Here is a 24,066-nt window from a genome sequence, read left to right as displayed (position 1 = left end):
CTATCCTGACCATTAACACTAAGCAGCAGTGAGTATGTTGTACTTTCTTATCATTCCAGCATTCACTTGAGTGGTACTGTGAATTTTGTACGAGATACCTTTGCTTCGTATTTGCATTCATGACTTGGCTTAAAGGTCCAAGAAGTAGGCTCAGCTTTCAGCGTACTTCAGCCTCTAACCCCCCTTTCCTTACTAAGGTTAATCATTTATACCTTTTAGTCTAAAGAACCTGCCTGTGACTTTTTCCACCTGAAGACCTAGAGGCCTTTTATTAACTGACTTTTATATACCTCAGACTGAGAATGACCCACAGGGGAACAGTCAGAACATTTATCAATTAAGGATGCTGTCTTATATAAGCAATTTGTAGTGCCTCAAAAAATTATCAAAGATCATTACACCACTGTAACAGATATAACAAAATCGATACACAGAATTACCAAAACAGGACACAAAATGAACACACATTGTTGGAAAGACTACTTCAGCAGAGTTGCCCCAAATCTTCAGTTTGTAAAACGCTAGGTGGGCGGAGCATGGTGGCACAGGTCTTTAACACCAGAACTCAGGAAGCAGAGGTAGACAGATGTGAGTTTGGAGCCAGCCTGGTCTAATAGTGAGTTCTAGGAGAGCAAGGGATACACAGAAAGACCCTGCCTCAGAAACAAAAAACAAAACAACAACAACAAAACACCACTTTGTATTGCAGAGTACAATACAGTAAAGCTCAAGCATTCCTGTATTTTTCTATTTTGATTTAAAAGAAAAAAAAATCACAAAGGAATTTGGCTTATTCACTATGCTAGTGAAGTCAGTTCTAAAAATCTAACTTTCTCACTGATCTGATCTCATTGCCCCCTAATATAATTTCCTATCATCACACTGTCTTAAAAAGGGTTTCACATAACATTTGGGATGATTGAATTATTTCCCACAATTTCAGTTCCTCAGAAAAAACATTGTAGTTTTACAGCCATTTCCCTACAACTTCAAAGCCTATCAATAATATACATCGCAATGTCTTGAAATTTCTCTATATGTGCCCAGTACGTGCCCTCAGATGACCTGCTGCTCCTTTATTGTTTAAAACTGTAAAGTTACTGGTGCTGGAGAAATGGCTCAGAGGTGAAGAGCGCTGACTGCTCTCCCAGGGGTCCTGAGTTCAATTCCCAGCCACCACATCTATACACCACATCTATACACCACATCTCACAACCATCTATAATTCAATCTGGTGCCCTCTTCTGGCCTGCATGTGATAAATAAATAAATCTTTAAAAAACAAAACTGTAAAGTTACTATATTAGTTGCCACATGTACACCACAGGACAAAAAGCCACTGTAACTTTTCATGAGACATTAAATTCTTTTGTTGTTGTTGTTTGAGACAGGGTTTCTCTGTGGCTTTGGAGGTTGTAACTAGCTCTTGTAGACCAGGCTGGTCTCGAGGTCACAGAGATCCGCCTGCCTCTGCCTCCTGAATGCTGGGATTAAAGGCATGCGCCACCAACGCCCAGCTCAGACATTCAATTCCTGACTCAATTTCTACCTTTGGCATATAAACTTCTAAAATATAGTAACTAGGGTCAAAGAAAGGTGTGAACAAAACAAACCAAAATGAATTAAAAGCCTACAAAATACCTAAGGTATATTGTCATTGACACTTTCATTTGACACGATAATAAACTAGCACAATGGACATTAGTCATGTGCTAGTACTGAGACAAGATTTACTATATAAATATTTCACTTTACTAAATAGTCAAGAATGTGATTATAGGGCTGGAGAGATGACTCAGAGGTTAAGAGCACTGGCTGCTCCTCCAGAAGTCCTGAGTTCAATTCCCAAAAGCCACATGGTGGCTCACAACCATTTGTAATGACATCTGGTACCCTCTTCTGGCCTGCAGGCATACATGCACTGTATACATAATAAAAACAAATCCTAAAAACAAAACAAACAAAAGAATGTGATTATATACTCCTCATTTTATAGAGAAAAAGTAGGCAGAAGATTGAAAGGAATGAAAACCAGTTCACTTTTTATTTCCTTTCATCATTCAGATTAAACTGAAGGGTGCCATAGTTTTATCACCAAGAAAAAACTTTACTAAATAACCAACTTACCCTTTAAAACTTCAAGGGCATAGGTCAAGTACAGAAAGTTTTCCTTATCTCCATTCATCCTCAGTTTAAGTAAAATTTCTTTTAAATTCCTATGGTGTATTAATGAAATTACCTTTCTCTTTCTTCCTCGCCTAGCAGCTTTTGGAGTGGTTATGTCAACACCTTTAGTCACATCCTAAAATACAAAAGCAGACAAAACTAGCAAAAAACCACAAATACATGGAATACATTATACAAGAATATGTAAGATATTTTCTTAAACTAAAAGTCACGAGCACACTTCACTGAAAGTGCTGGATGAAGTCTCTTGTTACTCTTGACCTTTGGAATTATGAAGTGATAATAACAATTAGTGTCTTCAAAGAAGAATATGTGCTATTTTCAGAAGTCTGAATATGAATGGTTTCCATAGGCGCATATATCTGAATGCTTAGTCATCAAGTGTGGCACTTACTTGAGAAGGAATAGGAGTTGTGGCCTTGGTGGAGAAAGTGTGGCTCCGACGGTGCGCTTTGAGGTCTCAAAAGCTCTAACTAGGCTGTGTTTGTGTGTATGTGTGCGCGCGTGTGCGTGTGTCTCTCTCTCTCCCTCTCCTCTCCCTCTCCCTCTTTCTCCCTCCTCCCTGCTGCCTCCAGATCTAGATGTGGAACTCTCAGCTACTTCAACACCATGCTCCCGGTCATGATGATAGTCTAAAACCTTTGAAACTATAAGCAAGCCCCAATTAAAAGCTTTTGTTTTTGGAATAGATGCCTTAGTTGTGATGTCTCTTCACAGCAATAGAACAGTGACCAAGACAGCCTATAATGGCTTGAGTATCTCTACTTAGATAATAAAACTAGGTTTAAAAATGTTTCAGTCTAATGTTTTTTAAGCACTTTCAGCCCACAATACTTTGTTGTTTTGAAATTGATTTATTTTCACTTTATGTGCATTGGTGTTTTGCCTCCATGTCTGTGTGAGGGTACTTGACCTACTGGAACTGGAGTTACAGACATTGGGTGCTGGAAATTGATCCTGAGTCAGTCCTCTCAGTGCTCTTAAACAGTGAACCATCTCTTTAGCCCATTTTTATTTATTTATTTATTTTGGTTTTACAAGACATTTATTTGGTTTCTCTGTATTGTTTTGGAGGCTGTCGGTCCAGCCAGGCCTGGAACTCACAGAGATCCGCCTGCCTCTGCCTCCTGAGTGCTGGGATTAAAGACGTGCGCCACCACCGCCCGGCTTTCTTTAAACAGTATCTCTTATAAAACTAACCTACTTTATATAGTTATACCTGATTTTGCATTTAGAAGTAATTTCAAATAAAAACATCCATCCAAAGGCAAAAAAGCTCAGTGGTTAAGAGCAGCTGCTGGTCTTAACAGAGAGTTCATGTTCTCTTCCCAGCACATGTGGTTCACAACCATTTTTAACTACAGTTCCAGGGTATCCAATGCCCTCCACAGGCAACAGGAGTGCACCGAGTGCACAAGAACACATATAGGAGACCTAAAACCTTTAAAGCATGCACATTTTATACAGCCAGACTTAATATCTGAGGAAATTCATCTGTTTTCATTCACATTTCAAATATTTTAAAGATTACTTCCTAATCTGCCAGGCAACTCTATTTACAATTGCTTTCTTCCAATAACTGTAAACCCACAGGCAGTATTCAAGACACCTCCAGGATTATTCCTCCCTTGCCATATACTCAATATAAATACTATCCATAAATACATTTTTTTATTTCTTCTTAGACCAGAAAAGACAGAAAACATACTTCATTGCTGGCTTTCTCTTCATGATCAGTATCTTCCTTTGAAACACTAGTTTCTTTTTCTTCAACTTCAACATCAGATGATGCATTTGATTGTTTGGTTGATGCCTATGGAGAATAAAATTAATTTCTAAAAATTGGTTGACCCAACTTGAAATTTTTCTACTCATGAAAAATAAAAAACTTATATAGTTAAGGAGTATCACAACTTCTGTTGTAAAAGACATATAATATATAATCCCAGCATTTTAGGTAGGAAGATGGCTCAAGTTTTCGACCACCCTAAGCTAAACAAACAACTAGGTATAAACCAAGCTGGAATATGTATTAACACCTTGCTTTAAGATAGTAAATTAAATTAATCAATTTTTGCAAGATGTAGTGGCACTCAGGAGAGTGAGGCAGGTGAATTCTCAGTTTGAGGCCAGACTAAGTTTTGTGTCAACAAACTAAGAAAGCTGTGAGTGGGAGGGGTATCACCACCTTAAATACTGCTGAAGGCTGAACATCTTAATCAGAAAATCCAAATATTTCACAATTCCCAAACCTTTTTTGATCATCAATTCTTTTGTAAAGGAATAAAATGTAAAAATCTCAAAATTGTTTCTAACACTACAAAATTTTGTCTCAATGGCCAGATTTCTTTGTTTTAAATTAATTTGAATAAATAAATCACTGATGTAGGTCTGAGAATCCCATCAAGGATCAAATCAGAAAGTTGATCACAGTGTGACTAAGGACTGTTGCAGTCACAGGTACAGTAGTACCATGACAAATACTAACTAGACGGTAAGGGACTTAAGACCATCTAAGGAAGTCTTGGTATATCAAAGAAAGACATCAAAATTCCACAAAAGATCTAAAACTTTGTCTAAGGCATGAAACAGTATGGCACATGTGAAAAAAACACCAGATTTGTGTTTTTTGTTTGTTTTTGTTTTTGCACCCCCATCCCCTATGTAGCTTTGGCTATCCTAGAAATTGTTCTGTAGACCAGGTTGGCCTGAAATTCAGAAATCCACCTGCCTCTCCTTCCTGAGAGCTGGCATTAAAGGCGTGCAGCACCACACCAGGCTCACCATAAGTTAAAGACATGAATAATGGTTACTGTTTTTAAGATGATTCACACTTTTTCCAGTTTTTGCTACATAAAGCTTTAACAAGTTGTTTTTTACTGTTTTGGTTTCTTTGCTACCTAAAGCCCTGTTTTGGGTTTTATTTTTGGAGGGGCGGGGGTTAAGTTTTTTGGAACATGGTTTCTCTGTGCAGCCCTGGATGTTCTGGAACTCACTCTGTAGAGCAGGCTGGCCTTGAACTTACAAAGATCTGCCTTTTCCTGCTTCCCAAGTGCTGAGATTAAACGTGTGTGCCACCACGACTGGCAAGTTTGAAGATATCCTAGTCTACAGAAGTTATTCCAGGACAGACAGGGGGGTTACACAAAGAAACCTCAAAAAAGAAAAAGGGAAATGGAACAAACCAGGTACAAAGCAAACCACTTTGAGAATGCAATGACATGTAAGTTAAAAGATCTGAGCAGGATGCTGTTTAGAATTAATAGGTAGAATTTCCATTGGGGCTATAAGTACTTCTGTTACATATTTATTTGGATCCATTCTAGCCGGGCGTTGGTGGCGCACGCCTTTAATCCCAGCACTCGGGAGGCAGAGGCAGGCGGATCTCTGTGAGTTCGAGGCCAGCCTGGTCTACAAAGTGAGTTCCAGGACAGCCTCCAAAGCTACAGAGAAACCCTGTCTCGAAAAACCAAAAAAAAAAAAAAAAGATCCATTCTAATCCCATTCTATAAATGCGTAAGAAAATAAAGGGCATATGCCGTTAAGTTTATAAAGCAATTAGAGCAGTAAGATGGCTCAGTAGGCAAAGGTGTGATACTCATTGATGCAAGTCTGCTGACCTGAGGTCCATTCCCAGAACCATGTAAAGGTGAATGGAGATGTACTTGACTGCCACACATGCACAACATATGTTCACAAACATCTCAAAATACAATAATAAAAACTTTAGAGCCCTGAATCTAACAATACATTAAATTTGGATTTAAAATCAATAATAATTTAAATAAATTTTACTGCCAATAAGAAGAGCTCAGCGGCCAGGTAGTGGTGGCGCACGCCTTTAATTCCAGCATTTAGAAGGCAGAGGCAAGCAGATCTCTATGAGTTCGAGGCCAGCCAGGTCTACAGAGGGAGTTTCAAGCACTGAGAAATCCTATCTCAAACAAACAACAAAAAAAGAGCTCAGCAGCCAAGTGTTTGAGTCTTTGAGATCTATTTAGCCATTCAATTAGTAACAATTTAGACATAAAATGTCAAGGTTCAACCTAAAAAGAGCACACCAATCTGAAACTTGTAAAGCTCTTCAATTGGTTATGTATTTTATAATGGCAATATTTTTCCTTTAACACTAAATAAATAACAATAAATTCTAGTAGAATGACTCACCTGTTGACTTGAAAATTTCACTTTTGGATTGTTATCTATTTCCCATAATCCTTCATTGAAACCTTTTCGTTTATTTGGTTTGCCATACTTCTCCTTATTTTCTGAGTAAGGAAATATGTCCTTTGGTCCTAAAAAAGCACTGTAACAAACGGAGGATGTAAGTGCAAAACAACCTCAATTAAATATGTATTAGGCTACTAGATGACACGATCCAATAAACACTTTATATATACAAACTAATTTTTTGTGCTGCTTTGTTTTGTTTTTCAAGACAGAGTTCCTCTGCAGCCTGGCTGTCCTAGAACTCACTCTGTAGACCAGGCTGGCCAAAAACTGAAAGATCTGCCCTGCCTTTCTTTGCCTGCCTAGTCCTGGTTAGGATAAAACATGTGCACCACCACACCCAGCTCATACAAACTACCAACTACTTTTAATTCTTAGTGATCTCATTACTGAGAGCAACTTCACCAGACTACAAAGATAAAAGTGCTCTTATTAGAACATTCTTCAGGTGCTGTTTACTTACAAAACAATTTTTCTCTGTTGTGGGGGGGTGATAAAGAAGTAACATAGTCACATTTAATTCCAATGCTATTTTTCTTTTATAGTACTAATGATAGGCAAGCTCTCTACCAACTTATTATACTCCCAACCTAGAAATCTCTTTATAAAATTCACTAACAATTTCTTAGATACATAATTCTATTTTTAACGTTGGACAAAAAAAAGGAATGTATTTAACACCAGAGTGTACACTTAAAAATGGTTAAAATAGCACACGTCTTTAATCCCACACTCATGAGGCAGAGGCAAGTGTATGGCTCTTTCTGAGTTTGAGGCTTGCCTGGTCCACACAGTATCTTGCAGGACCACAATGGCTACAAAGAGAAACCCTGTCTCCAAAAAACAAAACAAAAACAAAAGCTACCAAAACAAAGATTAAAATAGAGACTGAGGAGATGGTTCAGTGGGCCTGAGTTTGAATCCCCAGAACCCATATACAGTTAGATGTGGCAGCTAAGTTATCTTTAATCAGTGCCCCAGAGCGAGAAGGAAGGAAGACAGGAGAACCCTCAGAAGTTAAAGGGCTAGTCTGCCATATGCAGCACATTCACTACGTTCCCTTTTAAAAGGGCCCTACTCACCTCCCATCTTTTTCTTTTTCTCTCTCTCTGCCTCTCTTTCTCTTTTGGTGCTCTTGTCTCCAAAGGCCTCCCCATTTTCCCATTCCTTTTCCCCTAATAAAAACCCCTCCAAGTGAACTATGCCAAATGCTATCTTTCTCTTTCATGCCAATTTTAAATTACAACAGTTCTCATGATTTCCTCCACTGTATAATATACATATATCTAAGATCCAACCTGTATTCCAGAAAGGTCAACAATTATGTTAATAATAAACCTGGCTATTAGGGGCTAGAGAGATGGCTCAGCGGTTAAGAGCACTGGCTGCTCTTCCAGAGGACCCGGGTTCAAATCCCAGCACCCACAGGGTGGCTCACAACCGTCTATAATGAGATCTGATGCCCTCGTCTGGCCTGCAGGCAAGCATGCAAACAGAACACTGTATACATAATAAATAAATAAATCTTAACAAAAATTTGACTATTTTTCCACAACTGAGATATGATTACTATTAAACATTTAACTGCATCAAAAACGTGTTCATCTCAATATCTGGCATATTACATAATTCCTAAAAGTATCAACAAAGTATATTATCTAAATATATGATTAGAAAGAATGTGTTATGAAATTTATTTTGTCAGGCATGGTGGCTCACACCTGTAATCCCAGCACTTGGGAAGTGCAAGCAGATTAATAAGCAAATTTGAGGCCAGACTGGGCTACATGAAATCCTGTTTAAAAAAAAAAAGACATTTTTCTCAATGATGACATCATCTTTTTATTCATCCACATGAACAGTCAACTCTCATCCTTGACAGAAAAGGTAAGTGAACATAAACTAATACTTCGAGAGTACATACAGGATTAAATTCCTGTAATCTAAACATTTTGCTTTCACTAATGTGTGTTTCAGTTTAAAGATAACTTATTTAGGCTGGGCAGTGGTGGTGCACGCCTTTAATTCCAGCACTTGGGAGGCAGGGGCAGGTTGACATCTTTGAGTTTCAAAAAAAACAAAACAATGGGCTGGAGAGATGGCTCGGTGGTTAAAAGCACTGGCTACTCTTCCAGAAAACCCGGGTTCATTTCCCAGTACCCACACGGCAGCTCACAAATGTCTGTAAATCCAGTTCCAGAGAATCTGACATCTTCACACCAATGCACATGAAATACAGTTAAATAAATTATAAAAAACAACAACAAAAACGAAAATGAATTTGGGATATTCATACATGAATGCTCTTTGCAAGTAGTCTGGCAGTTTCTTAAATGAGTAAACATTAAGCTATCATTAGAACCCAGAATTCACTTCCAGAGAGGTGACAACACAAAGAATACACAATGGATGACTGTATATAGTCCAGTAGTAAAGAGCTTGCCTTGGGTATGCACAGCCCTAGACTAGATTCCAGTTTCATCACAAAAAAAAAGAAGAAGAAAAGCTGTGTATGAGTGCTTTTATCAACATTATTCATAATAGACAATAGTGGGACAACCAAATAACAAGTATAGCAGCAGTAGGTGCTGGGATTAAAGGCGTGCGCCACCACCGTCCGGCACCGCCTGCTGCTATACTCAGATTAACCACACAGTCCATCTTACAGCGTGATGGGAGTCATAATACACACCTAACATTGCCACAGGAAGCTACGGTGCTAGGAGTTAAGGAAGAAGTTAGACAGAATTACTATTATAGAAGGAAATTAAATCAATTCTATGATTCATTCCTTTATTTCTTCCTTCTGACCCCATCTCCCTTCACTCCTGAAACAATTAGGCAGGTATTTTGTTTTGTTTTGTTTTAAGATTTATTTATTTATTACATATACAGTGTTCTGCCTACATGCCAGAAGAGGGCACCAGATTGAACTGTAGATGGTTGTGAACCACCATGTGGTTGCTGGGAATTGAACTCAGGACCTCTGGAAGAGCAGTCAGTGCTCTTAACCTCTGAGCCATCTCTCCAGCCCCTAGGCAGGTTTTAAAACAATTTATATAATATATATTTTAAGATTCCTACAACGGAACATTCAACTTTTATATTAAAAGAACTATGAGCAGCAAAATAAATACTACAATTTCAGATTTCAGAGAAATAGAGCTAAGAGTATTGTTTCAGATAGCCAGGATAATCAAAAAAACTCAGAGAAACACTGTAAGTATCATCTTTGAAAAAATAATGTAGTGCCGGGCGGTGGTGGCGCACGCCTTTAATCCCAGCACTCGGGAGGCAGAGGCAGGCAGATCTCTGTGAGTTCGAGGCCAGGCTGGACCGACAGCCTCCAAAACAATACAGAGAAACCCTGTCTCGTAAAAACCAAAAATAAAATAAGGTAGTACTGTACACCTTTAATCCTAGTACCTTCCTTTATTCCCAGGATTTGTGTGGCAGAAGCAGGCAGATCTCTGTGAGTTCAAGGCTAGCCTGGTCTACAAAGCGAGTTCCAGGATAGTCAAGGCTGTTACAAAAAGAAACCCTGTCACCCCCCCAAAAAAGGAAAACAACATATTACTATTAATTTTAAGGTTACATAAATATGCACTTATTATAATTTATATACAATAAATATATTTATATAGATTATAAAATATCTTGGCATTAATTTATAAATTCAAGAAAAGATGATTCTCAAAAGTTTGTCAAAGCTTTAAAATATGTTATATCAAGTATGTCTAGGCTCAGGGGTGTGTGCACATTGTCAATGAGGATGGCAGACTATTTTCTTCTGTTGCCCTTCATCTTTTTTTCTGAGACAAGGTTTCTCACTAAATCTGGAGTTCACAGATTTGGCTATGCTGGCTGGCTAACTGTCTCTGTACCCCAGGGCTAGCTACTGAAGCATGCTATTGCACTTGGATTTTTACATGGGTACTAGGAATCTGAACTCAGGTCATCATGCTTATTCCACACTTTATTGACAGAGCCATCTCCCCAGTCCAAAATGATACAATTTTTAAATACTTAATGTTTACCACATGCCAAAACATTATTATGTTCAAGCCTTTTCATGTAATGCCCTGTTTACACCCTAAAATTCCAAGGTAGATTATATTATTATTATTCTACAAATTAGGAAAAGACAAAAAACTTGCCCAAGGTCATATAACAAATAACTGACAGATTTCTTATTTATTTATTACCTACACAGTGTTCTGTCTGCATGTCTGCTTGCAGGCCAGTAGAAGGCACCACATCTCATTACAGATGGTTGTGAGCCCCCATGTGGTGTTGGAACTTGAACTCAGGACCTTAGGAAGAACAGTCAGTGCTCTTAACCTCTAAGCTATCTCTCCAGCCCCTAAATAGCTGTATTTAGGATTGTCCAGTATGCTAATAAAATTCATAAACAAAGGACTTTAACAAGAGCTTTCCATTATCAAATATTAACAGCTAATTCATGTCAGCTCTTAAATGATGACAAGATAGAGCTGTTCAGGCTCTTCAATTGTAATCAAAGGAAAGGAAACAAAACCCCCCCTCATTTCAACATAGAATGTAAACAGGATGAACTGAGCTAAGATCTGAATGACTTCAATATCCGAAAGCATAACCTTTCCAGAAAAAAGGCAGGAGAACCCTCAGGCAAGGTGAAACAAGGCAGTGAAAACAACAATGTGGGCTGGCTGGGGAATTGGTTCAAGTGACTGACTGAACTGCTTGCTACTAATGCCTGAGAACACACAAAGGTAGAAACAGAAAATGGACCCCACAATGTCATCCTCTCTGTGCCTCCCCAACACCATGAACTGACATACCATGAAAATGTATGGTTAGAAACACAGACCCCCGGGGCTGCAGAGATGGCTCTGCACTTAAGAGCACTGGCAACTCCTCCAGAGGACCTGGGTTCAATTCTGAGCACCCTCATGGCTGTGCACAACTGTAACTCCATTCCAGGAGATCTGACACCTTCACACCAATGCACATAAAATAAAGTCAACTTACTTTAAAAAAAAAAAGAAAAAAATATAGACTCCCATGGTATCTTATGGGCTCTTTGTTTCATTATTGTCTGTTTTCTGTTTTAGTTGAGAGAGAAAACAAAGTTGAGTAGCTAAGGAGGTGGAAGACCTGGGAGTAGTTTGGGGATGGGTTAAAAAATTTAACCAAAATAATGTGGCCAGAGAGAGCACAACAGTTAGTTCATACAGGACCTCATAGCCAACTTTTACTGCTAGTTGGTCATTTAAGTTATTGGTAATATTAACAGAGAGTTAGTGAATGTTTTTGGATGAGGAAATGGCATGATCTGATTGAAAATATAAAAATACTAATTATAGGAATGATTACAACATGAACTTGAGCTTTAACAGGAGGACGTTTAACAATCAGGACGTTGTAGGAAATGGGAGAAACTATCTACTATGAAATCAAGGGGGAAGAAAGAAATCAAGGTTAACATATAGACTAGGGTTCTCAACCTATGGGTTGCATCAAATATCTTACATATCAGGTATTTATAATTCATAACAGCAAAATTAGTTAGGAAATAGCAACAAATTAAGTTTATGATTGGGGGTCACCACAATATAAAGAACTACATTGAAAGATCACATTAGGAAGGTTGAGAACCAATAATCTAGATTTTTGAGTCTGGTCATGCAAACATTTTTTTAACTGGGTCCATATCAGAACTACTTACTAAAAATCAGTTTTAACTAAGATATAGTTCTAAGATACTGTGCATGGGGGCTGGAGAGATGGCTCAGTGGTTATGAGTATCGGCTACTCTTCCAGAGGTCCTGAGTTCAATTCCCAGCAATCACATGGTGGCTCACAACCATCTATAATAGCAGCTGATGCCATTTTCTAGCAAGTATCCATGTAGATAGAGTGCTCATATACATGAAATAAATCTTAAAACAATGGTCAGTATACCTAAGGTCAGGGTCTAGTATTCAAAACCTGACTGCCAAGATAAATATGTGAGTGATATAAAATGATTACGGGAAAGAATATGTTAGGGAAAGAACAGAGTAACCAATGAATTCTACTCTAAATGCACAAAAACAAAAACAAACAAAACAAAACAAAAACACAATCTCTTAAGGCCAGGAATGGTGGTGCACAATTTTAACCCTAACAATCCAGAGACAGAGGCAAGTCACTCTGTGAATTCAAGGTCAACCTGCTTTACACAGCAAGTTCCAGGCCAATCAGAGACAATAAATTTCAAAAATAAATCAGTTACAAGTTAGTACACTTTCCTCAATTACTAATTCTGTTTCTGTATTCTACTTCCCCATCTCTGTAAACTCCTGGTTATTATAATAGACTTCCATGTTATAAAAATCCAAATTCAAAAAATTTACCTAGTTATCATTAATTTATTTCTAAAAATTGATTTTAAAAAATGTTAACCAGAACAAAAGGTACATAGCAACACTGTCTTGCCAAAGGTAAATGGTATGTATATCCACTGTAGATTAAAATATTATAAATCTATTTTGAAATAAAAATATTAACTTGTAAGGAAGAGGTGGTGCACACCTTTGATCCCAGCTCTCTAGAGGCAAGCAGATCTCATTAAGTTGGACGCCAGCCTGGTCTACAGAGCAAGTTTCAGGACAGACAGAACTACACAGAGAAAACCTGACTTGAAAAACAAAACAAAAAAAAAAAAAAAAAAGCCTTAACTCTTTAACTATATCCTAGTTTCTTTCAAAAAAATTTATTTTCTTCATTAACAACCTTTATTGGTATGGTGCTGGGGAGTGAACCTCAGGCGTTATAGGCAAGCACTTTACCAATAAACTGTAATCTCAGCTCAATATTGACAATTTTTTTTGGTTTTTTCGAGACAGGGTTTCTCTGTGGCTTTGGAGGCTGTCCTGAAACTCGCTCTGTAGACCAGGCTGGCCTCGAACTCACAGAGATCCGCCTGCCTCTGCCTCCCGAGTGCTGGGATTAAAGGCGTGCGCCACCAACGCCCAGCTGACAATGTTTTTTAAATGATTTATTTTTATCTTATGTGCACTGGTATTTTGCCTACATGTGTGTCTGTGTAAAGGTGGCAGATCCCCTGGAACAGGAGTTACAGACAATTATGAGCTGCAATGTGTGTGCTGGGAATTGAACTCTGGAAGAACATTCCGTGCTCTTAACTGCTGAGTTATCTCATCAACCCAACACTAACCATCTTAATTCCAAATTAATGAGAAAAGTACATATTTAATGCAATACTTGAATTTTGGATACATAGAAATCAAGCTAAGGTGTAACAGGTCAGTGGTAGAGCAAGGCCCTGGGTATGACACTCAGCACTGAAAAGAAATAAAAGGATAGGACTGGAAAGAAAGTTGGCTCAGTGGTTAAGAGCATTGGCTACTCTTCCTGAGGTCCTGAGTTTAATTCCCAGCAACCACATGGTGGCTCACAACCATTTACAGTGGGATCTAATGCCCTCTTCTGGCACACAGGCATATATGCAGGCAGAGCACTCATACACTGAAGAAAACCCTCTTTGTAAAAATGTAAAGTATTCACAATACAAAAGTTCTATTTCAAGACAGGGTTTCTCTATGGCTTTGGAGGCTGTTCTGGAACTCACTCTTGTACACCAGACTGGTCTTGAACTCAGAGATCCGCCTGATTCTGCTTCCCAAGTGCTGGGATTAAAGGCATGCGCCACCAACGCCTGGCATGTCTTTTTTTTCTTTTATGATGGGGATGTCCTTCTGTATACTGTGAATATGTTTCTCTTATTGGTTGATGAATAAAGCTGTTTTGGCCAATGGATAGGCAGGAGGTAGCCTGGCAGGAAGTATAGGCGGGGCTATGAGACTAAGAGAATTCTGGGAAGAGGAACATGCCATGTAACTGTCAAGCAAGAAAGAGGACCAGGCTTCACCAGTAAGGTAAGACTACGTGGAGATACACAGATTAACAGAAATGGGTTAATAATTGAGAGCCAATAAGAAGCCTGAGCTATCAGACAAACAGTTTATAATTAATATAAGCCTGTGTGTGTTTATTTGGGACTAAAGGGTTGAGGGATCAGGTGGGACAGGAAGATCCACCTACACTTCTACATTGAAAATACTGGAGGGTGGAGACTGTAGCTCAGGGTAAGAGTACATGGTTGGTGCAGACAAGTCCAAAGGTGGGATCCCGAGCACCACAAAAGAAAAATTTAATTTAATGTGACATATAACAATGGATTATGTGTCATATAAAACTATAGGATATAGAAACATAAAATCTTTTAAAATCAGAGTAGAAGAATTTTAAAATGAAAAACCCTAAAAATGCCTCCTCACTAGCCGGCCATGGTTGGCACACCTTTAATCCCATGCCTGTGGAGGCAGAGCTAGGTGGATCTCCATGAGTTCAAGGCCAGCCTATTTATAGAATGAGTTTCAGGACAGCTAGGGCTACACAGAGAAACGCTATCTCAAAAAAACAAATTAAAAAAAAAAAAATCACCGTGCCCCACACATCACATATGACTCCAGTCTAGGGTAGGCCCTAGAACACTTTTCACCCACAATTCCATGTGATACTGATGCTGTAGAGCTTGCACCGCACCATGTAAATCCCTGTTTTTAAAGACCCCCCCTTCCCAGGCTAGAGAGATGACTAAGCAGTTAAGAACACTGGCTCTTGGCCAAGCAGTGGTGGCGCATGCCTTTAATCCCAGCATTCGGAAGGCAGAGGCAGGTGGATCTCTGTGAGTTTAAGGCTAGCCTGGTCTACCAAGCGAGTTCCAGGACAGGCTCCAAAACAATACAGAGAAACCCTGTCTCGAAAAAAAAAAAAACAAAAGAAAACAAAAAAGAACACTGGCACTTCTTCCAAAGGACTGGAGCTCAATTTCCAGCACCCACATGGCAGGCAGCTCACATCTGTCTGTAACTACAGTTCCAGGACTTCTGGACTGTGTATCCTTACACAGACACACATGCAGGCAAAACACCAATGGACATAAAAAGACCCCTAATTTACTAGAATAGAATGTCTCTAAACTGTAGAATATTACCCTGAAATCAGAAATTTCAGCACTCCTTACAAGTTGTATTCTCATATACAAAACCTGACTCAAATTCAATGTTATGAAGGTCAATCCAATTCTAGTTCCAAACTCTGTTCTTAAAAAATTAATTATGGGCTGGGCAGTGGTGATGCACGCCTTCGATCCTAGCACTTGGGAAACAGACAGATGGATCTCTGAGTCTAAGGCCAGCCTAGTCTACAGAACAAGTAATAGGAGAGCCAAAGCTACACAGAGAAATGACAATTCGGAAAAGCAAAACAAAAACAAGAATATATAAGGACCGCTGCTACTAGGTTGCCTCAGTTGATAGCCCTGGGAAGCCTGCTCTTTTCTGAAGAAAAATGGAGAAGTGGATAGGGGGTTGAGGTACAGAGAGGAGAGGAAGGAAGGGAAACGGTGATTGGGATATAATGTATGAAAGAATAAAAGGAAAAACGCATAATGATAACAATAATGAAATGACAATTTTGTTTCATTTCAAGTAAATTAGCCTATTCTAGAGAAATTACATTAAGTTCAACTCAGGTAGGTTACACAGTTCATGTAAGGCAAATTAAGTATAGGTATCTAAGAATATAAGCTTTGGCACTTAGTCTTCAAAGCAATTTCATGTGGTTACAAGAAACAAAACAGTTCAACATTCAGCTCTACAGAATATCAATTTCCTTGACCCAATCAGTTCTGTAGCCATGCATCCACCTGGGGCAGTGGGTCAGACAGACTGCCTCTGGGGATCATAGAGACACACACAGAACACTGTCTAGCTTTAGCATCCCTCTTTTCCTCACCACTTATCTGTATAGCTAAACAAGACAAGACCTACACAACAGTGCCAGGCAGTCCTTATTTTACCAACAAAGAATACTCAATGCCTTCCAACTTTCATCCATCCATCATTCTTGGGATTATGGAAAGGATTTCTTTTTGATCACGTTCCGTTAAGTAAACTTTTTTTAACTCTCTGAAAACTTCATACATGAACAGAACATATTTTAATCACATCCACCCCTTATTCCCTGCACTCAACTTTCCCTTTAATTTCTCCCAAGATGTACTGTCTTTAATCTCTACCTTAGAACATGAGTGCCCAGTCAGGCATGGTGGTACATCTACATCCCAGCACTTAAAGAGGCAGAGGCAGGTGGATCTCTTTGAGTTCAATACATAGTGAGGGATATCCTGCCTTAAAAACAAACAACTGTTCCCAGCATTGAACTGAAAAATAAATTTCAAAAATTTTTAAAGGAGACTTAAAGGCTTATAAGATTAGAAGATCACTTTTAAGTTTTCTATCTCAGCAGAGATATGGTGGTATTTTATCTCTAAACATGGGAGGCAAACACAAATTGATCTCTATGAATTCAGGCTAGCATGATCTGCAAAAACACCAGAGGCCAGCCAGGGCTACATGAGATCCTGTCTTTAAAAAAAAAAGAAAAAAAGAAATGTTTTCTAATTCATTGTCACTTCCCCATAAAAATCTCTACTTGCTTCTCGTTCTATGCCTAAACTCTGCAATTTGAGCTTAACATTAACAGAACTTACGTCTCATGGGTTCCAAAAAAGAAAATGGGTAGTTTGTTTGTGGGTGGTTTCACAGCTCCATCAGGAACTTCATCTACCTAAAAAAAAAGATCAGAAAAGTTAAAATATTTTAAATCTTACACCCCTCACCCCCTCATTACCCATGAGTGAACTCGGAATAAGACAACCCAAATGGATCTGATGCAAAATTGACCTGTTTTGCAAATCCACTCAAATAAGTCCTGAAAGGCAAGATTTATTTTTCCCCAGAACTCATTTGGTGGCATAACTTGTACTTATACCAGTGCACTTTTTTCAAGTGCATCTAACATTTTTATCATATCTTTGCAAAAATACTAAGGCTTGATATTCAAAATCATCCCAGGAGCAACTTTTTTTGTTGTTGTTGTTTGTTTTGGTTTTTGTTTGTTTTTTGTACAGCCCTGACTGTCCTCTCTGTAGACCAGGCTGATCTTGAATTCACCTGCCTCTGCCACCCAAGTGCAAGATTAAAGGCTTGTGCCACCACTATCCAGCCTAGTAGTAAATCTTTTTTACTTTGTTTTTCAAGACAGGATCTCTCTGTGAAACAGTCCTGGCTGTTCTGGAACTCGCTGAGTAGACCAGGCTGGCCTCAAACTCACAGAGATCTGTCTGTCTCTACATCCTGAGTTCTGGGATTAAAGGCATGTGCCACCACTGGCCAGCTCCCAGCAGCAAATCTTAAAGCAGTGTACAACGATTAGTGTCCTAAAATCCCCAATTATTAAATCTTTAAAACACATTTGACATCAAGCACTTCATACAGAAGCCTCAAACTGCTGTGCATTACTGCAGCAGGGCCATACAAATAGGAGTAATGTGAGACTAGAGAATGGCTTAGTGGTTAAGAGCATCTGCAAGTCTTCCAAAGGATCCAAGTTCAGCTCTCGACGCCCACATCAAGTCCCTTACATCACTCTTCTGGAGCCCACCACCTTCTTCTGGCCTCCCCAGGCACTCACATACATATGGCACACAACAAACACACAGAAATAACTTTTTAAAAAAGTGATATAAAAGAAGACAGCGTTTGAAGCATTATTTCCCAATGTTTGAATAACAATTAAGAGTCAGAAAATGGCAGACTGTGGTGGAGCATGCCTTTAATCCAGGACAGTCAGGGCTATTAAAGCAATCCTGTCTCAAAAAAAAAAAAATTGCTTGTAAGAAAAAGAAAATGAAGGGGAAAATATAAAAACATTCCAATCCAAATGAACTCATTAAAAGTAGAACTTGTAGCTGGAGATTGTCTCAATGGCATGCAACACCACCATCACCACCAGGTTAAAAAAATGATTTTTTAAAAATTATTTTTAACTAAATGTAGGTGTAAGTATGTGCACATGTGCATGTACTAATTTTGAGTTCCTCCCAGACCACTGTAGTTTAGCTGCCTGCCATGAATTCTGGGAACCAAATACAGGTACACTGAGACACACCTCCAACCCTCAAAAGCAGATTTTTGTTTTGTTTTGTTTGTTTTTTTTCCAGACAGGGTTTCTCTGTATAGCTGGCCTCGAACTCACTGAGCTTTGCCTGCCTCTGCCTCCTGAGTGCTGGGATTAAAGGCACATGAAACCCGTTGATAAAAGCAAATTTTTTTTTGTTGTTGTTTTTTGTTTTTTGTTTTTCGAGACAGGGTTTCTCTGTGGCTTTGGAGGCTGTCCTGGAACTAGCTCTTGTAGACCAGGCTGGCCTCGAACTCACAGAGATCCGCCTGCCTCTGCCTCCCAGATAAAAGCAAAATTTTAAAAGCAGTTATATCTGGCTTCTCACTACATTGTAGCAGGGAACTCTGAATATGGATATCAGATAACCCTGAACTTTTTAACACCTCAAAATAAGTATAAATGCCTTGATATTCATAAAATGTTGTCTGGGGGAGGAATGGACCTTAAACATTCCCAATTCCAGCAGGCCTTATTTAAGGTTGAAATATAGTCTTTGAGAAGTGCATGATTATATAAGAACTGGAGGACAAATTCAGTTTTTGGTCACTACCCTAAAGATGTTTGCAATATATGTAAAAGTCAAAGCTTGCACAAACAATGGTTAAAAGGTTTTCCTAGCTAGATAGTGGTGGTGCAGACCTTTAATCCCAGCACTAGGGAGGCAGAGGCAGGTGGATCTCTGTGAGTCCCAGGCCAGCCTGGTTGACAAGAGCTAGTTTCAGGACAGCCTCCAAAGTCACAGAGAAACCAAACCCTGCCTCAAAAAAACAACAACAAAAAAGTTTTCCTATAGCAAACAAGTGAGAACACCAAACATATAGACAGGCAAGTTCATGATTAAGGGGGACTGACGGAGAAGAGGGCAATAGTGCTCTAAGTAATGACTCTAACAAAGGGATTTCCCCCTTCATCATCTCTGCTGACATAACTATAAGGATGGGGTTTATTATTAAAAAATACCTTCCAAGATTAAATGAGTTATGTGTATGAAAAACTAAATGAATTAGGCAGTGGTGGCACACACCTTTAGCCCCAGCACTTGGGAGGCAGAGGCAGGCAGATCTCTGTGAGTTAGAGGCCAGCCTGGTCTACAGAGTAAGTTCCAGGTCAGCCAGGGCTACACAGAGAAAAACTGTCTCGAAAAACAAAACACTGAAATAAAAACAAATAAATTGCATGGAAATGAATTACAATTTCAGAACATCAGTTTATTTTTTTAAATGATTGAGTTTATCCAATCAAAACTCTTTCAGTACTGTCTATTATGTTCTGATCCTAGGAGCCATTATAAACTAACAAAACAAAAAAAAACTATTTTTTTTCTGAAACTGGAGCTTGGGTGTTTCATGTCTCATCTTGGGTCCTTAAGACTTCTCCGGTTACGGTCAAACCCAGAGTATGTTTTTTGTTTATGGGGAAAAAAACGTAAAACAACTTCTTCAAGGTCACAAGGTAAAGAATGTGAATGAAAACGTCCAAGTGCATCACCAACTACAAATCCTGTATTAAATATGTATAAATCTAGTTTAGTCATTTCTGACATGCAAGGAAGGGTTTGTAATTTTCATATTTCTTTGACGATTTCTATTTTAAAATTCCAAAATTTAATGAAATGTCAAGGTTTCACTCATTTTTAAACATAAAAATCGTACTTGATGATCTCGCCTACAATGGAACATTAAACAATGCCATCTCTAAATACTTCCTATGAAGAACACCTGTCAGACTCAAAAGCAAGCCATAGGGAAACCGCGGGTGTGCAGGAAAACCTAGAATTTTACAGCTGCATGGGAGAGTACTGAGAAAAACTAAAATGAAGGTTTCCAAGTAACGGTAAAGGGGAAGCGAGGGCGAGGAAGGACAGAAAGGAAACGGAGAAGAAACGATGGGAAGCAGGTCTCTGGAAAGGCTGCCGCACCGCTACACCGGGGCTACAAATCACTTACTCGAGCTGGCCAATGAGGATAACCTTTCATCTTGGCGAAGATGAGGTCTCCAGGTTTGAAATCGCGAGTCATGTTTGAGGGGCGACGCCGTGAGTCCCAAGACCAGAAGGGGGGAGCAGCGCAGCCGCGATCGGGAGATGCGAGCGCGGACACGAGCTGGGACTGGCGGGCCCGCGGGCGGGGGAGGATGCCTCGGGGTGTCCCGACGCGCCTGCGAGGGACAGCAGGGAGGGCGGTTAAAGCGCAAACCCCAGGGAGGGGCCGCGGGGAGGAGGGCAGGGGGAGGGGAGGCCGCGGAGGGGGGAGGGGGAGCCGCCTGCGCGCCTCCTCAGAGCGCGGCCTCGGCCCCGAGCAGCGCCGGGGCCTGCGGTCGCCGCCACCTGAGGCAGGGATGCTGCCCGGCACCCGGCCGCCGGTCTCCCACCCCATCGCTCGCAGGGCTTTTCCCACGGGCCGCAGCCCACGAGGGAGGGGCGCGGCGGGAGAGGAGGGAGGCAGCGAGCGCGGCCGCCCGCTTCCCACCCGCGCCGAGCGGGGGCGGGGCGGCCCTCACCTGCCGGGCGGCGACGCTGGGGCTGCGGGGCGCGCTGGCCGCCTCTGCCCACGTCCACGCCGGCCACCTGCGCCACCAGCTGCCGCAGAGGCGTCTCAACGGCTCCGAGCTGCAACCGCCACCGCCACTGCCGCCGCCGTCGCTGCGCCGCTCCCGCGCGGCTCCCGCTCGGCGCCCGCTAGCGCTGGGCCGTACCAACTGCTCGCCCAGGTGGGGGTGGCGCAGCGACCGGAGAGGGTCGTGGCTCGGAAGCTGAGCTCCTAGCGGCCCCAGGGCGCACAGGTGCTCCTACCTACAGCGAACCGTAGCCAGGTGCCGCGGGTCGGGAGTGACGGGAAAGGCCTCGAGCGAGGTGCGCCCGAGCCGCCCGCCTCCTCCCCCCGCAGCTGATACAGTGGTCGTGCCCGGCCCGCCCCTGCTGGCTGCTCTGCGTGTGTGTATTTGTATGTGTACTGTATGTAAAAGGCGGAGAGGGAGGAAACGATTGTTGTGGACCAGGTTTGGGGGCGGGTATCCGGGCCTGTAGCTCATGGCTGCATGTTTAAGAGAAACTGGCAGTCCAAGGTGCTTGTTCTCGCATCCTTCTCCAAGGGGTGGGGGGGTAAAAACTGTAATGCTCCTGCGCGGTTTACATCATCCTGAAAAAGAGGAGCTGTGCACAAACCCAGAGATCAAATTGGACTATGAAGCAGTTTGCAGGGTGTGCACCTTGTAGGCCTCCTAAGCATCGCAGAATGGGCTTTGCGGTCTCCTTTTCCTTGGGACTGTAACATGAGAACGCCCTATTTCATTTCTCTGACATTTTAACCACAGAGAACCGTTAAGAAAAATGCAGTCCCAATGAATGCAAAACGTGAAGGATACATAACAATGACACCAAAAGCCTAGTTAGGTCGTCAGGATATGAATTTGGGCCCAAACTGAATTTTAGCTGCACTTAAATTTTTATTTCCTTTAGAAGAGTGGTAGCTAGTAGGTGGTACAAGGGAGAAGTGTTACTAACCCTACATATTTCCTCTCTTACACTACTCTTAGCCAATGCATGTTTTTAATATTTTGTAATATACCCAGCCTTCTGATATGGAGTTCCACTTCATGAGTTTTACTGTATCAGAACCGCTTAATTTTACTTATCCATCAACACTCAGGTTTCTAATAAATATATAGTAAGAAGATATTTAAGTATTTAAAGACAATGAATCTTTTCTTTCATCCTTCATTGAACCTCCCCAAAATGCTTTTTATAATAAAAGCACTGTTTGGTGTTGAATATACAACCATAAACAAGATCAGATATTTCCTACATGGAACAGGCTAGAAATATTAAGGACATTAAAATATTTTAGAAATTGTATCTAATATTGCTTTTAAATAAAGACTCAGCTGACAATAAATCAGGAAAAGCTTTGTTTGAATAGGAAAAAATTGAGGGATTTTCTTTTTTTTTTTTTAAGGAATACTCCATGCCTTTAAAAGAAAATAAGACACACCAGTGTTAAATGCCTTGCAAGGGGCAACTATAGATCCTCCTTGTGCAGAGGGCTATATGTGGAACTAAAAGAAATAAGGGGAATTATTAGTGACTTTACTTGAAGCTTCTCATTCTGAATTTGATATTATGTATTTAGGGGAGCTATCCAAAGTGGTGTGGCATGGAGGTAAAATTGATTATTTAAAACTGGATTATTGCCAGGCAGTAGTGGGGCACACTTTTAATCCCAGCACTGTGGAGGCAGAGACAGGTGAATCTCTGTGAGTTTAAGGCCAGCCTGTTATACAAAGCTGGTTCCAGGACAGCCAGAGTTAGACAGAGAACCCTTTCTTGGAAACATCAACAACAACAACAACAACAAATACTGGATTGTTGATGTTTCAGTGCAGATGGGGCGGAAAGAGACCCTTTTCTATGTGACTGTTGACTAAGAAGTGAGAAAAAAGGAGGGAAGAAAGATCACAAGTAAGCAATTACGGAAACAACTGACAGGTGTGGGCGGTAAATCATGGACCCCCAAAGGGACAGAGAGCGGCCTTAATGGGAAGTTTCTAATCCCGAGCAAGAGCTATCAAAGCAGCACCCAGCTATCATTTTTGTGGACACCTCCCCTCCCATTGTTCTCAATTCTATAGGGCCTTGAAATTGCCTTTGTGCTCTGGCTTCACAGTGTGGGCTCCACCTGAGAATGTGCCAGCAGCTCAGCCCCTCCCCCATCTGCTAATCTGCGTTTCGCCAGATCCCCAGATTGGTTTGGGGATTTTTGTTTTGTTGGGTTTTTGTTTTTTGTTTTTTAATTGTGGTGGGACCACTGCCTGTGGAGATCAGGGGACTCTGTGTTCCAGTAGGTTCTCTTCTTCCACCATGTGGGTTCCAAGATTAAACTCAGGTCACCAGGTTTGGCCACAGGGCCCTTACCTACTGAGGCCCTGCTGCCCCACTCCCAATAGGGGATCCTTATGAATATTCAAGTTGTAAAGAAAATTTATGATCCACCGCAAGTCCCCCATGGTGGTTATGACCATAATCCATGCAGCAGTAAAACTCAGGCTGGAGGATGAGAAATTAGAGATCAACCTGTAGACCAAGCCTTTTCTGAAAGACACTCAGAGAATATCACATTAAGATGTATATTGCTATTAAAAGATACCTTTGTGTTAGTGCTAAAAGGCCATGCCAACAAATAAAGGAGGTGGCTATTTTAAGTGGGGATAATCAGGAAATACAAAAATAAAAGAAAAATGGAAATGCACTTGTATTGTATTGAACCAATATGATACTTACACTCATTAGCAGTACATTTTAGCAATTTTAGCTAGTAGTAGTCTGAACACAACAGGCACCTTTTAAACAACAAATCAAGGCAAAACAGGTGGTGGTTTAAGCCTCTGGAGAACAAAGGGCAATGATCCCTGGGAACAGCAGTTCTGAATCTAAGTGGGAGAGAAGAAAAGGGAAAGGGGAGGAGGGGGGTGGAAATGGCCAGGTGTGGGGGAGCCACTGGCAAAGCCTTGCTCCTCCCCCCTACACACACACACACACACACACACACACACACACACACACACACACACACACACACA

At 40.7% G+C, this 24,066-nt stretch overlaps 1 protein-coding gene across 7 annotated transcripts in view; it reads right to left on the bottom strand.

Annotated features, from left to right (window-relative positions):
* The window catches only part of Psip1 (PC4 and SFRS1 interacting protein 1), a 43,424-nt gene extending 22,294 nt beyond the window's left edge, over nt 1-21,130 (bottom strand). For all 7 annotated transcript variants that reach the window (XM_021234121.2, XM_021234120.2, XM_005082161.4 and 4 more), the window contains exons 1-6: nt 20,992-21,130; nt 20,439-20,649; nt 17,021-17,097; nt 6,355-6,493; nt 3,896-4,000; nt 2,240-2,302 (exon numbers count right to left, since the gene is read on the bottom strand). In XM_021234121.2, the coding sequence (XP_021089780.1) occupies nt 2,240-2,302; nt 3,896-4,000; nt 6,355-6,493; nt 17,021-17,097; nt 20,439-20,510 (456 nt within the window). In that variant the 5' untranslated portion in view covers nt 20,511-20,649; nt 20,992-21,130. The remainder of the gene's footprint in view (nt 1-2,239; nt 2,303-3,895; nt 4,001-6,354; nt 6,494-17,020; nt 17,098-20,438; nt 20,650-20,991) is intronic.
* Nucleotides 21,131-24,066: the final 2,936 nt, after the last annotated feature.

Source organism: Mesocricetus auratus, unplaced genomic scaffold, assembly GCF_017639785.1.
Source record: "Mesocricetus auratus isolate SY011 unplaced genomic scaffold, BCM_Maur_2.0 Super-Scaffold_100014, whole genome shotgun sequence".
NCBI lineage: Eukaryota > Metazoa > Chordata > Mammalia > Rodentia > Cricetidae > Mesocricetus > Mesocricetus auratus.
This window is presented reverse-complemented; position numbering and strand designations above follow the sequence as displayed.